We start from the raw sequence: 15,370 nt of genomic DNA on the forward strand, positions 1-15,370 counted from the left end.
AAAGAGATTCAAACTCTATTTTGAGATCTTGGTTCCAAAATAAAAAGATGCAACAGCACACTTTCCCCCTCTCAGTAGAGGTGAAAAGCTATGGGGATAGAATTAGGAACACAATTTCACATGTGTGATCACTTTTAACAATTTACTTGGCTTAATTATTTTTCCTACTGTCGCAAGGAAAGATTTAATACAGAGGAATGGGATGGGATAAATGAGTGTGGTACAAAAACAGAAGGCATTAATAGCACATTTAATAAAAGCTATAGAAATTAACTGGAAGATCAGTGTCATCTGTTATGGTCAAGGGAGGTAAATACAATTTGAACAAGAACTTGAAAGACAGTGAGCCTGTGAAATGACATGCTCCTTATGAAAACTAAACAAAAGCAGATTAGGAAAGTGTAAAGTATTGAATTTTGCCAAGCCTATAGCTAATTTTTATGATCTTTTGCCTGATTTTCCTTTCAGCCTGAGGCACTTGGGGCCAGTACTGATTTTCATGGTTGCCTTAAGCCTCCACCAGCAAAGCACTGCAGGGATGCTCCCCAAAGAGTAGGAGAGACATTTCTGATTAAAGACAACTCCCAGCCTGCTGTAAAATCTCACACTCACCCTTAAAGAAATTTAATTTGGGCAAAGCTATAAAGACAATAAGAAGCACATTGAAGCCATGGTAAAATAACCTACAACAAAATATGCTTCTATTAAAAAAATCATATATATGGAGATTTATGCATCTATATAGTGTGTATATACATGCATGCATGTATGCATACATACATACATACCCTACAAGGTATCTGAGCAACAGCCAATGCCAAGTTGACTTACTCTCAAAAACAAAAGATTCTTTTATCAAATCCTTTTCCCATTTCAATGTACTCATGCATTTGAACAAGGTGCTAAATCCCACTTATTTATGCCAAGGTGATTTAAATATCAGCTAACTTCCAATATTACTGCCAGAATGATTTTAAATACCAATCCACCCAGGCCATTAGTGCCAGGATGATTTAACAGATCCTGCCTCTGATCACAGACTCATAACTTGGGTTTCAGAAACACGACACCAGGGGGAAAAAATCAGTATCTGTCCAGGCTTTGAGAAATAAACGAGCCTTGTCCAGTCTTATAGCTGCTGAGAAAACCACCAGAATACATTTTCCTTACACTGCTTCCTCTAAATTATCCAAAAAAAAATCCATTCCCTTTTGTCTTTAGATTCAGCTTCCTTTGATTTCTCTTTCACTGGAGTAGCTTTTTGCATGCATTCTGAGGTTGTAGGCAATGATGAATGGATATGAGGGGCACCAATTTTAGGACTATCAAAAGACATTAATAAGTTAAAAACCATCACAAGGCCATTAGACCTCCAACAGGGAAGTTAGGAGACTATATGCTTTCTACTTCTGTGGAAAATCTGAAATAAATTTTAATTCAATTGCTGATTGGCACTTGCCAACATTACAAACAAAATATAGAAGATAGGAAGAAAATTAAATTCAGTCATGTGATTTAACGATTATTTATTAATCCATTAGGTGTGAGCTTTTCAAGGGCAGGGATTTCTGTCTTTCTTTGTATCCCTAGTGTTTAGCATAGTGTCTAGCACATAGCAGGTACTTAATAAATGGTGACTAATTTATTAAGTAGCTACTCTATACCAAATATTGTAGCAAATGCTTGGAGTATAAAAACTGAATTGAGAACCCCTGACATTTTGTTTGGAAAAACAACATACAAAGAAGATACCGAAGTGAGGAGAGAAAGCACACTAGGTACAGATCATAGCTTGTGCACAAGTAGAGAAATGAGAAATAGAATGTAATATACAGAAAACATCAAATCAGCTAATTTTTCTTGATCAGAGCACGTGAGAGGTTGTAATGGGAAATCAGCTTAGACAGATAGACAGGAGATTTTATAAAGCATAGTATAGGCCAAAGAATGGATCCAACAGAAGTACACTGGAAATCCCAGATAAATGATCCGAAATTTTCATTTAAATGCTTTCTAAATTCCTGATGATAGTTCTTTAGAGGAGCTGTTCTGTTAGATCCAGACATGGAAATTTTCAGAGTTGAATTGCTAACATAATATTTATCTTTGGTCCAGATTTGGCTTTCCCATTCAGGGGTCTGAGGTTTTTGTCTAACATATGTTTCACTATAAATTTACCACCCTGCTAGCAAGAGATGTTATATACTTTCTAGTATATGAGCCAAAAGAACTCTGTTTTTCCTCATCCCAGCTCTTAAAATAGATTATTTTTAATCAATCTGTATTATTTATAGATTTTGATGATTCTAGTTTTTTTCTTCTTGAAGTATATCATCTGAAGGGATTTAAACACAATCCTTATTTTCAAAGACCTTATATTCTTTCAGGAGGATATTACATGTATACAAATAATCTATCAAGTATTAAGTGCCTACCATGTGCCAGGAACTATATTAAGTATTAGGGAATACAAAAATAAAAATGTTTGTGCCCTCAAAGTCTGTGCCCTCAAAGAGCTTATATTCTATAGGGGAAGTCTTTATGACAAAACATATGTGCAGATTAAATGCTAATTAAGTAAAAGTTAGTTAAATACAAGATAAATCTGGCCAGAGGCCAATAGCAATTGAGGGGATTGACAAGAGGGAGGAAAGGGAAAGTTTCATATAAAAGCTTTCAGGATTCAGCTGAATCAGGAAGAAAGTAAAAGAAATGCAAAGTACCTGCTAATTAATACAAGGTAATTTCAAAAAGGAAAAAAAAAAAAAAAAAAAAGGTGTTAACTGGGGAAACCAGAAAAGACAACTTTCACATAATAAGATTGTAGTTCTAAAGCTGGAAGGGAACTTAAGACTCCAATTTATGCCATCTTTTTCAGATGAAGGAAATTGAGGCACAGAGAGGAAATGGTCTCAAGCTGTGCTTTAAAGGACACTAGAGATTCTAAGAGGCAGAAGGAAAAATATATCCAGACATGGAGGAACATTTTTGAAAAGAATAAAATAGCACTTGAAAAACTTCCTTAAAATGGCTATAAATATATGGTCTCAGTTATATCATTTCAGTATTAAATTTTACAATATCTTAGCTTATGAGTTAGCCAGCGGCACATATATCCCAATCACTCAGAGTAAAATGGTAGAGAACATGAATGATGTATTCACCTGGACATACATGTGTACTTAGTAATTAATAAATAAAAAGAGAGTATTCTTTGCTCAATTCCAGATGCAAAATCAGGGAATTCTAGTGATGTCTGAGGAAAATACTTAACTGGAATCCTGAAGAGATATCATACTGCAACTGCTGCTGAAGAAATGATAACTAATATGACCAAATTAAAGCATAAATTGACTCTCTGAAAGAAAATAGATGCAGTTAATACTTTACATTGCCCTGAATTTTATTTCATCTTAAAGACAATGTGATCACCAAGAATACCTTCAAGCTCTTGAATAGAATTTGAGGCAGGTGGATGGTACAGTAGAGAGAGCATTGGGTCTAGAGTTAGGAAGATCTGAATTCAAATGTGGCTTCAGACTCCTACTAGCTTTGTGACCCAGAAGAAGTAACTTCATCTCTTTTTGCCTCAGTTTCCTCATGTGTTTTCACACATTAAGGGGGGAATAATAATAGCACCTACCGTCTAAGGTAGGATCAAATGAGATAATTGTAAAGCACTTAGCATAGCACCTGACATGTTAGTAAGCACTATATAAATGTTAGTTATCATTACTATTAATACAATCAAAAAGGATATCAAAAATTACCTTCCCCATCAAGTCTCTGTACCCTTGCTCATAAAACAGGGAGATGATTTTTTTATCATTAGTTACAGAAACAAATACTAGACAAGTACCTCATTGAGTAAGGCTTCTGTCACAAATCAGTCTGGACTAGCTTTCTGACCATTCACTTAATGATTGGGTAAAAAAATAGAATCAAGAGTGATCCTTAGCCAGAAGATTTTGTCCTTTGCTAAAATAACTTGCAGTGGATGAGTTTGGAAAGGAGAGTAAAGTAGCATTAAACATTTGGTCCTGACTATAGGTAGCCTCCTGTTGACTATCCATAAAAATCCCAACAAAAATGGAAAACTAATGGAGTTAATTTTCTTATTCCTGTGATTACTGGATAATAATCCCCTAATACCAGAAGAAATGGAGAGGAAATTACAATAAAGTACTTGCTCACTATTTTAAACAATGGTTAGTCTAAAAATCTGATCAGGGTGGTTTATTCAATCACCTTTTTGGATTGGATCTCCATTTTTTTTTTAATGAAGGAGGGATCCTTTACCCAGTTTGCAGATTTGTACTTTCTTCACAGAGTCAGACTGGGACCATCATTGAATGAGAAGAGATTTGATCCTGAAGGTAAATGTTGTAGGAACTATAAGGCATCAAGCAAAGCACTTCCACATGTCCTAACTGAATAGGACTATCATTATTACATTGATTAAAACCACCTAAAGTGCCAGAAATACCTGAAGTTCAAATAAATTTGACAATTCTAGACCTTAGGTGGCTTTACTCCAAATTTACTAATTTTAAACAAACAAAAAAAAAAAAACCTAGAGTAATACTATCATAGATGTTACTTTGTAAGGAAAGAGGTACAGAACCAAGATGGCAGAGTAGACTCAGCAACCCAACTAGTCTCTCAAAACATTCCCCTTGAAACAGCTTTAAGATCACATATCAAATCCAATACTGGAGGAGCAAAGCTAACAAAGGGTTAGAATGAGAGATTTTTCCAGATCAAGACAACTTAGGACTTCAGCAAAAGAAAAAGTCCTAAACCTCAGGGCAGAGACTAGATCAGGGGACATAGGAAAATAACACAAGTTTGTGGGAGTTGGAAGTAGTTGGGAGAAAATCAGCTACAGCTTCAAAAGTTCTTAGCCCAGGAGACCATAAGGGGGGTCAAGGCAGCAGATCAGAAAGAAACCACAACAGACCCTATATCTGACACTAAGTGTAGGACCAGAAACTGTTTTGGCAATTCCACTATCCATAGAGTTATGGATTGCAGTTCCAAGGTAAATAGGACCATATCAGGTCAGGCAGAAGAAAGCAGGAGCCCTGGTCATAATTCTGGAGAAGAAAGGAGCACCAACACTTAAACAGCTTCTGGATAACAAGGGACTTGATCATGGTTCATGGGCAGAGAGAAGTAGCAGTTGTTTCAGAGGAGCAGGAGCCCTTCCTGGATAAAGACTAGAGCACAGAGCAGGAAAGCAATGATCAAGCATATCCTATAATAATCTTGGAAAAACCAAAAACTTGTAGACCTCCAGAACTAACTTTGAAAATAATAGCACAAAAAAACTTGAAGTATGAGATGATTCTACCACAACCACCTACACAGCCAGGTAAATAAAGTCCAATTTTAATATAAAGTTCAAAGTCAAAAAAAAAAAAAAAAAGCTGAAAAAAATGAGCTAACAAAAAAGGAAACTGTGAAGAGCTATTATAGTGATAGGGAAAATCAAGACACAAACTCAAAACAAGACAATGTGAAAATATCTACAAGCAAGTTCTAAAAAGGGAAAGTGACAATTCAGCACCAGTCCAATGGGAATTCTTGGAAGAGTTAAAGAATGAGAGTGATAGAAAAAAATCAGGGAAATTAATGAATGATGCAAAAAAATTGTGAAAAGAGAACTAACAGCTTGGTTTTTTTAAGGGCACAAAAAGTACTGAAGAAAATAACAATTTAAAAAGCAGAAATAGCAAAATGGAAAGGAGAGTACAAAAACTCACTGAAGAAAATAATTTCTTAAAAATTAGAATTGGACAAGCTAATAAGATATAAGATATCAAAAATGAAAAATAAGAAGAAACTGTGAATCATCTTATGGGAAAATTAACTGATCTATAAAATAGATTAATGAGAGAGAATTTAAGAATTTTTGGACTATTTTAAAAGCACGATCAAAGAAGAACCTTAGACTTCATTTTTCAAAAAATAATAAAAGAAAATTTTTCAGATGTCTCAGAACTAAAGGGCAAAAAAGAAACTGAAAGAATTTACCAATTCCCTTTGGGAAAAGATGCTAAAATGAAAACTTCCAGAAATATTACAGCCAAATTGCAAAGCTCCCAGGTCAAGGAGAAAATAGTGCAAGCAGCCAGAAAGAAATCATTCAAATATCTAGGAACCACAGTGAGAATTATACAAGATTTAGCAGCTTTCATGTTAAAGGAGATAAGGGCTTGGAATATGATATTCTGGAAGGCAAAGAAGCCAAGATTACAACCAAGAATAAATAACCAGCTTAACCAGGAGCATCAAGTGTAATTATTTGGGGAGGAGGGGAGGGAAGAAAAGAGAGGAGAAAGAACCGTCATTTAATGAAATAAAGGAACTTGAAGCATTTTAGATGAAAAGATGAGGGTTGATTAGAAAATCTGACATTCAAACACAAGAGTCAAGAGAAATATTAAAAGTCAAACATGAAAAAGAAATCATAAAGGATTCAAAAAAGTTAAACTGTTTTCATTCCTATTTGCGAAGCAATACATTCAAGTCCTAAAAACATTTTCATTATTTGGGAAGTCAGAAGAACTCTACCTAGATACAGGACACAGATGTGAGTTGATTAGGTTGGGATGAATAGAGAGGTGAGAAAGAGGGATGTGCTGACAGAAGGAAAAAGAAAGAAAAAGAATGGGGAAAATTATCTCACATAAAAAAGCATATAAGGAAGAGCTTTTTCAGTGTAGGAGGATGAGCAACACTTGAACCTCACTGTCATCATTGGTTCAGAGAAAAGAATATATGTGTGTACATATATGTATATATATATATGTACATACACACACATATATGTGTGTGTGTGTGTATGTACACACTCATTCAGATAAATATAGAACTCTATCTTACTCAACAAAAAAGTAGAAGGGGAAAAGGATAAAAAGAAAGGACATAGGGAATGATAAAAGGGTAGATGGATTAAGGGAGCCAAAGGTTAGAAGTAAAATAGACTTTTGAGAAAGGACAGGATAAAAAGAGAGAGAAAAGGACAAAAAAAAAAAGAGATGGAAGGGAAAATACAGTAATCATAACTATTAATGTGAATGAGATGAACTCATCCATAAAATGGAAGCAGATAACAGAATGGATAAGAGACTAGAATCCAACAACGTATTGTTTACAAGAAACACACTTGAAAAAGAGAGGCATATCCAAAGTTAAAATAAGTGACTGGAACAGAATTTATTAAGCTTCAGCTAAGAAAAACAAACAAATCTGGGGGAGCCATCATGATCTTAGACAAAGATATAAAGGGGGATATCATAAGCAAATTAGGAAAACATGGAAAATTTATCTGTCAGGTCTATAATTAATGGAAAAATTTATGGCTAAATGAGAGAAAAGATCACAGGAAAAATAATGGGTAATTTTGATTACATGAAATTAAAAAGGTTTTACACAAATAAAATCAATGCAGTCAAAATTAAAAGGAAAGCAGGAAACTAGACAAGAACCTCATTTATCAAATGCAGAAGGAACCGAATCAAATTTATTTTTAAAAGAAAGCTGTTTGTCAATTGATCGATAAATGGCCAGAAAGAGAAAAGAATATGTTCAGAAGGAGAAATCAAATATACCTATAGGTAGAAATATACATATATATAAATATATTTCTACCTATAATTACATGAAAAAATGCTGTAAATCACTATTGATCAAAGAAATCCAAATTAAAACAATTCTGAGGTACTACCATCTCAAATCTATCAAACTGATTAATATGACAAAAAAAGAAAATGACAAATGTTGGAGAGGATGTGGAAAATAGGGACATTAATGCAATGTTAATGGAATTGTGAACTGGTCCAACCATTCTGAAGAAGAATTTGAAACTATGCTATAATATAAATGTATATAAATAAGTAAATATAATGTTTAGGTACATACCCTTTGACTCAGCCCAATACCATTACTAGGTCTGTATCCCAAAGAAATCAAAGAAAAAGGAAAAAGGCTATATATTCAAAAATATTTATAGCTTCTCTTTTTGTGGTGGCAAAGAATTAGAAACTCAGGGAATGTCCTTCAATTAAGTATTTGTTGAAGAAGTTATGGTATATGATTATGATAGAATACTATTGTGCTATAAGAAATAATGAGAAGGGATGCAATTTCAGAAAAATTTGGGAAAACGTGAATGTAAGCAAAATAAGCATAACTAGATCATTGTACACAAGAACCACAAAATCATAAAAATGATCAACTGAAAGATTTAGCTACTTTGATCAATAAAATGACCTAAGACAATTCCAAAGGACTCATAATAAAACATACTTGTCTCCTCCGGATAGAGAACTGATGAATTTTGAGTACAAACTGAAATTTAACTTTTTCATTTTCTTTATTTTTCTTGTTTTTTTATTTTTGCAGCATGGTTAAAATGTGATTGTCTTGCATAACTTCACATGTGTGTTGATATCATATTGCTTACCTGCTCAGTGGGTGGAAAGATCCTACAGGGAAAGGGAGAATTTGGAATTCAGAATTTGTTAAAAAATGAACAACAAAGAAGAAAATAGATACTTCTGCCTTTTAATTATCCAAAGCTGGCAAAATTTGAAAATATCAGCATTTGGCTTAAGAAGGCTATAGAATAATACCAAGAACTCTGGGAAGTTGGGATCCAGTGAATGACATGGTATTGTTAAAACTAAAAGTGAATTCTAAATATGCAGAATGAAGAAACTTATGGTAAAAAGGACTCTAATCAGATAAATCAAAGTAAGGCAGTTCTATAGTTTCATTCATGTCCTACTCTTCATGGCACCATTTGAGATTTTCTTGGCAAAGATATTGGAATGGTTTGCTATTTCCTTCTCCGACTTGTTTTACAAATGAGGAAACTGAGATTAAACAGAATTAAGTGACTTGCTATGGGTCACACAACCAGTAAGAACCTAGTTAAATTAAATTTGAACCCAGGAAGATGAGTCTTTCTAACTCTGACTTCCTTGGTTCTGTCTATTGCATCTCCTAGCTGCCCATGCAGCTGAGCAAACACTGAATTTTTAGAAAGGGAGATTTATAGAGAATTGATGACAATATTTACTTATAATAGGATGTTAACATTCAATGTTTTGTTTTCTCTTGATTATTTATTTATTTATTTAATATACTATATAAGTGTAATCCAAGTCCCAAAAAGTAGGGGACTTTCTCATCATTGGTGGAGATCAATGCTCCCTACTACATAAGGAATAGGATAGAATAGGAGAATAGGAGAGAGGAAAGTCTTTACAATCTTTTAAGGACTCTTCAAGCTTTGAGGGTTCTACTGTGACTTTGGCAGCTTCTTGCAGCCTCAAGAGAGAAAATAGATAGTACCAGCCCTATTTCAAGTTATTAAAGGGAGAACATGACTCTAAAAAGAATATGATATGAAAAGAGTTAACAATCTCTTTAATGTCTCTATCCCCAGCTTGCTACACAAGAAACTTTAGCATATTTCCTCTTGGATGAGATCTAGGACTCTCTCTTGGTTCAATTGAATTACTGAGCTCCTAACTGGACAGTTCTTTCATTTTATACTGTCTGGGGGGTGAGGGGGAGATGTTTATATATGTATATATATATATGTATGTTTTAAGAGAGAAAAGCGGGAAGAGGTTATATAGATATATGTATATGCATATATAATATGCAAATTCCTTTTTTATTTTTTCATAGCAACTGAAAGTTTATTGGAAGGATGAGACATTTACATATAACTTATAGCATTTAAACATTTAATTTGATATTTTCATAGTTCTCAAGATTTTCCTATGTATACTTCTGATTTCTGCTTTGCTATCCAAGTGGTTAAATTGGTTTCTTTTCAAATTGATACATGTACACAATGTAATACATTGTGAAACTGGTATTAGTGAACAAGAATCAAATCTTGAATTTAAAGCTTAGTGTCTTCCTTTCTTAACTAACTCAACTAAGAGAGTAAATAACAAATAGTGATCAGAAGGTTAGCTTGAATCTGAAACCCATACCCCCTAGACTAATAATATTCAAGAGAACAGCTAGATATAATTCTAGCCTGGTAATCCTCTCTCTGAGGTTCACAGAATGGCCAAGCTTCTGGCCCCAATCTCCTGCTTCTCCTCTTGGCAGAAAATAAAGTCTCTCTTAGTGAAAGGTTGGGAAAGAACAGATTAACAATGCCTTTTTTGTCTTTCTTCAATCTATATAATAGCACCCCATTACACATGGGGGACAACCCACCTATATGTATTTTTATTTTTATATTTATTCACGTCTTAACATTACCAGGTATTTGACTGTTAACTGTGTAGAACTATTCATTATAGGGCAAAAATATCTGTTGTGCATTTGAAGCATTAACTGAATAAAAATATAATATCTAACCGTATAGAATTGGTATAAATACTGAATTTCCAGAAGTGAGGATACCCTCTATTTCTGTTTACACCCACAGATTGTTTCCTAATATACATAAGTCATTTGACAAGTCAGATCTGGATCTTATATCCCACTATGCACCAAAATAAACAATTGTTTGCAAACTCACTCTAGATGATCATATGTCAAGCCAATGTTTACTTCTTCCAGTGCTTAGCACAGTGCTGGCACATCATAAGTGCTCAATGACTGCTTTTTAGTTGATGAATTGCTTTCCATTGTAGGCAAAGTAATTATTGTGGTTCATGGAGTTGCCATTCACCAACCTGGAATTGGCCTTCATCTTGCTGGCTTTTGTTGTCTTCTCCCTATTCACTCTGGCTTCCATCTACAGTGATCCTGAGGAGAGAAATGCAGGTAAATGGGACAATGGTGAAGTAAAAATCGAACTACATAATACCTCTCCTTATCCCTCCTTATTCACCTTTTCAATCACTTTTCTTTGCTGAGGAGCTCATCTGTAATAGTTCATAAACTTTGACTGCACCAGGCACAGTGCTAAATGCTGAGGATTCAAAGAAAATTAAAAAGAAAAAAGAAAAAGAAAAAGAAACTCAGTTAGACATCTATAGCAGCAATGAAAAAGAGGCTAAGCAAGAAGATACTAGCAGTGCATGACAATGAGAACTGGGGAGGAAATAGTAATAAGAAAAGTCTTCCTACAGAAGGTAGGACTTTAGCTGAATTTTGAAGGAAGACAAGAATCATAAGTCAGTGCAGAAAGCATTCCAAGCATGGCCAGTGCAGTGGTATAGAATCAGAAGAGAGTGTGCTGTTCAAGGAATATTAAGGAACCCAATGTCACTAGATCACAAAATATATGGAGGGGAGTAATGTCTAAGACAGGAAAAATAGGAAAAAAGAATCAGGTTGTGAAGGGGTGATTAAAAGCCAATTAGAAGATATTATATTTGATGCCGGAAGTAATAGGGAGACCCTGTAATTTATTGATTAGGGAAGGAAGGAAGGAAGGAAAGGAGGGAGGGAAAGAGAGGAAGGGAGAAAAGGAGAAAAAATTTTGCCAAATTAATGCAAATAGATTTTTAAAAATTCATCAAGTTTACGTAACATTCACAAAAAAAGAAGGAAGGTTGGACTAAATCAATTTTGGATTGGGTAAAAATCAAACTATTTGAAAAATATTTAGAGCTGTTTTATCAACCTGTATACAACTAGTTTTTCTTGATATCAATGAAAGAAATTTGTTAGCAATATAAAAGTGTCATTTTTACATAATTCATTCTATATACCTTCATATAATTTAGGGTTCAGAAACTTTTATAAAAAATTTTGAGATCCTTTTCAGGAAGTGATTGGTGGATTATTTCAATTTCTATTTTACCCTCTGGTTCTAGAATATCAGGACAGGAATTTCCCTGAAAATGTCTTGAAAGATAATATATAGGCTCTCTTTTTGATCATGACTTTTAGGTAGACCAATGATTTTTAAATTATCTCTCCTGGATCTGTTTTCCAGGTCAGTTGCTTTTCCAATGAGATATTTCACTTTTTTTTCCACTTTTTTTTTTGGTTTTGCTTTTTTATTGTACCTTGATTACTCATAAAGTCATTAGCTTCCATTTGTTCAATTCTATTTTTTAAGGAATTATTTTCCTCAGTGAGCTTTTGTACCTTCTTTCCCAATCATTCTATTTTGTTAAGACATTCTTTTCCTCATTTCTCATTTCCTCATTTTTTTTTTTGTTTTTCCTTTTGCACCTATCTCAATTCTTTCCCTAATTTTTTTTTTCTGTCTCTTGATTTTCAAAGTCCCTTTTAAGCTCTTTCATGACTTGAGCCCAATTCTTATTTTTCTTAGAGGCTTTGATTTTGTTTTCTTTTAAGGGTGTGTTTTGATCTTCCTTGTTCCTATAATAACTTTCAGTGGTCTGAAACTTTTTTTTTTGTTTTCTGCTTATTTTCCTAGCCTATTACTCTGCTTTTAACTCTTTGTTAAAGTAGGCCTCTGTTTCCAAGATAGAAAATGCATTGTCCCAAGCTTTAGGGGTTTTGTACAGTATTTTCAGAAATCCTTCTAGGAATCTGACCACAAGCACTCTTTTCTACTTTGGAGCTGTTAGGTATGCCCTCCCTCCACTGTAGCTGTAAGATCTAGTGTCCTAGTCAGGGTTGAGGGTCCACAGACTCCCACCCTGTTGCCACAAACCCTATGCACTGACTTTCCAAATCCTCTCTGGTATCTCTGGGGTCCAGGTCAGAGTTGGGACTGGGTCTGAGGCCCAGGTTCCCACTCTGGTTCACAGACCTTTTCTGCTGAGTTTCTAAGTTGCCTTTGGCTGGAAAATGTTCTACTCTGTCTTTTTGAGTGTTCTGATGTTCTAAATTTTATTTAGAATCATTATTTAAAGAAATTTGGAGCAGTTTGGGGGAGACATTGGGCAAGTTCCTGTCTTTACTATGCCATCTTGACTCCCAACTTTTAAAAAATGTTGATAATACATCAGGGGGAAAATATAAGTACAATGAGTACAAATCAAAAGCTGTTTGAAGGCAAGTGGTTATCATAGAAATTAGCCATATTTGTACATATAAAATTTTTATTCTCTTTGTTCTCCTTTGGATATGAGTTAAAATATGGAATTACTGCATTAAAGAGTATAGATTAGTTTAGCATCTTTGGAGACATTACTTCAAATTGTTTTTCAGAATGGCTGAACTAATTCCCAGCTCATATGATCCTGAAACCCATAAACTACTTTTCTATAGGGAAAAAAAAGTCACTTTGCCTTAATGAGACCCAGTTTCTTCATCTGCAAAATGAGGATTTTGGACTAAATCATACCTAGGGTAACTTCCATTTTTAAATCCTATAATCTTATGATTCAACGCCAAGACTCAGTCCTTCAGAAAGGGCCCTCGTTTTTCTCCCTGACCAAAAGAGAACTGCCCTCTTGAGACAGATATTACAATCCTAAAAGGTCCCAGAAACAAAACAAAAAGCACCAGTAAACCATAAATTTTGCTTTAACCTTGGTATAGCAGACAAATGGTGAGAGAGAGAGAGAGACAGAGACAGAGACAGAGAGAGAGAGAGAGAGAGAGAGAGAGAGAGAGAAAGTCTTGTAGATAGGTCCACATAATCTAAGATCAGAAAACTTGTTTTTATTGACCCAAGAAAGTTTGACATTTCTTTTAAGATTGCATTAATCAGAGATAATAGTCATAATATTATGAATTTTTAGAACTAATTAGTTCCTTAAGAGATCATCTAGTCAGCCCTTTCATTCATAAATGAAGAATCTCAGTCCTACAAAAGTGAAATTACTGGCTAAGGATCAGATAGGTAAGTGATTAGCTAAAGGTCAGATAGGGATTACAACTCAATCTCCTAACTCTTCTTTCCTTCTATTACCCCACTGCTTCTCTAATTGTAAAATAGAATGACAAGCACCAAAACCTAGAAAGCCATGCTTTTCAGTCTTATTCAACTTACCTTATTTATACCTAGGTTTCTTGTTTTGTTTGGAGGTTTTTTCAAGCTGTGTTCTATAGATTTTGATAATTTTCCGTGTTAAAACCTGACTTTCTAGATAGATAATTCAATTCAATAATTCACCAGACATTCATTAAGTACTTATTATGTACTAGGTGCTGTTAGGTACAGCACTAATTTTATGAATTTTATATTTCTAGTTATGAATTTTTTTAAAAGCAGTACTTGTCTGCAAAGAACTTATATTCTATCTTGGCTTAGACACATATTTGTATAATACAAAAGGCATTCAAGTGTAGTTTGGGAGATTAATCAAGGAAGGAAGATGGACAGAGATGGAAGAAGAAAGATAATGATCAAACCCTTCTGAGTATGAAATTGCTTTCTAAATAGGTAATTTTGTGGTAAATCAGTAACCGTAGCAGGAAACAAATGATGGCCCATACATTAACCTTATAACTCAGAAGACAAATTTATTAGAAAAGTATTACAGTCAGTTGCTCTCACAGAAGTATAGAAAACTTAACTGCTAAAGCTCCTGGGAACTTTCAATGTGGAGCATGTTCCTCCAAGCATGAAGCAGTTCTTGGTCCTGCTGCTAATCACACTAACATAAGCATAAATAGTTGGTAAGAAGCCCAGGAAGAAAGCAGCAGTCCAAAAGTGAAAGCTTTTAAACCTTTATCATATATAGTAGTCTTGACTTCTTTTTTTTTTTTTAATTTTATTTTTTTTATTTAATAGCCTTTTATTTACAGGATTTATACATGGGTAACTTTACAGCATTAACAATTGCCAAACCTCTTGTTCCAATTTCACCTCTTACCCCCCCACACCCCCTCCCCTAGATGGCAGGATGACCAGTAGATGTTAAATATATTAAAATATAACTTAGATACACAATAAGTATACATGACCAAAACATTATTTTGCTGTACAAAAAGAATCAGACTCTGAATTATTGTACAATTAGCTTGTGAAGGATCAAAAATGCAGGTGTGCATAAATATAGGGATTGGGAATTCAATGTAATGGTTTTTAGTCATCTCCCAGAGTTCTTTTTCTGGGTATAGCTAGTTCAGTTCATTACTGCTCCATTAGAAATGATTTGGTTGATCTCGTTGCTGAGGATGGCCTGGTCCATCAGAACTGGTCATCATATAGTATTGTTGTTGAAGTATATAATGATCCCCTGGTCCTGCTCATTTCACTCAGCATCAGTTCGTGTAAGTCTCTCCAGGCCTTTCTGAAATCATCCTGTTGGTCATTTCTTACAGAACAGTAATATTCCATAATTTTCATATACCACAATTTATTCAGCCATTCTCCAACTGATGGACATCCATTCAGTTTCCAGTTTCTAACCAAGTAGTCTTGACTTCTTATGTGGATTATAACATTCTTAGCAGTTTTCCCCATTTCCAAGATCTGTCCTATGTGGGACTCAGCTGTCAGAGGTCAGGATTA

The 15,370-nt window shown here is 34.3% G+C and overlaps 1 protein-coding gene across 1 annotated transcript in view; it reads left to right on the forward strand.

Moving 5' to 3' along the window:
• Positions 1-11,549, forward strand: part of SMIM31 (small integral membrane protein 31) — a 36,939-nt gene extending 25,390 nt beyond the window's left edge. Inside the window, exons 2-4 of the mRNA XM_031943515.1 lie at positions 10,674-10,802; positions 11,143-11,159; positions 11,414-11,549. Coding sequence (XP_031799375.1) covers positions 10,695-10,802; positions 11,143-11,159; positions 11,414-11,549 — 261 coding nt within the window. The 5' untranslated portion in view covers positions 10,674-10,694. The remainder of the gene's footprint in view (positions 1-10,673; positions 10,803-11,142; positions 11,160-11,413) is intronic.
• Positions 11,550-15,370: the final 3,821 nt, after the last annotated feature.

Source organism: Sarcophilus harrisii, chromosome 6 (genome assembly GCF_902635505.1).
Source record: "Sarcophilus harrisii chromosome 6, mSarHar1.11, whole genome shotgun sequence".
Lineage (NCBI taxonomy): Eukaryota > Metazoa > Chordata > Mammalia > Dasyuromorphia > Dasyuridae > Sarcophilus > Sarcophilus harrisii.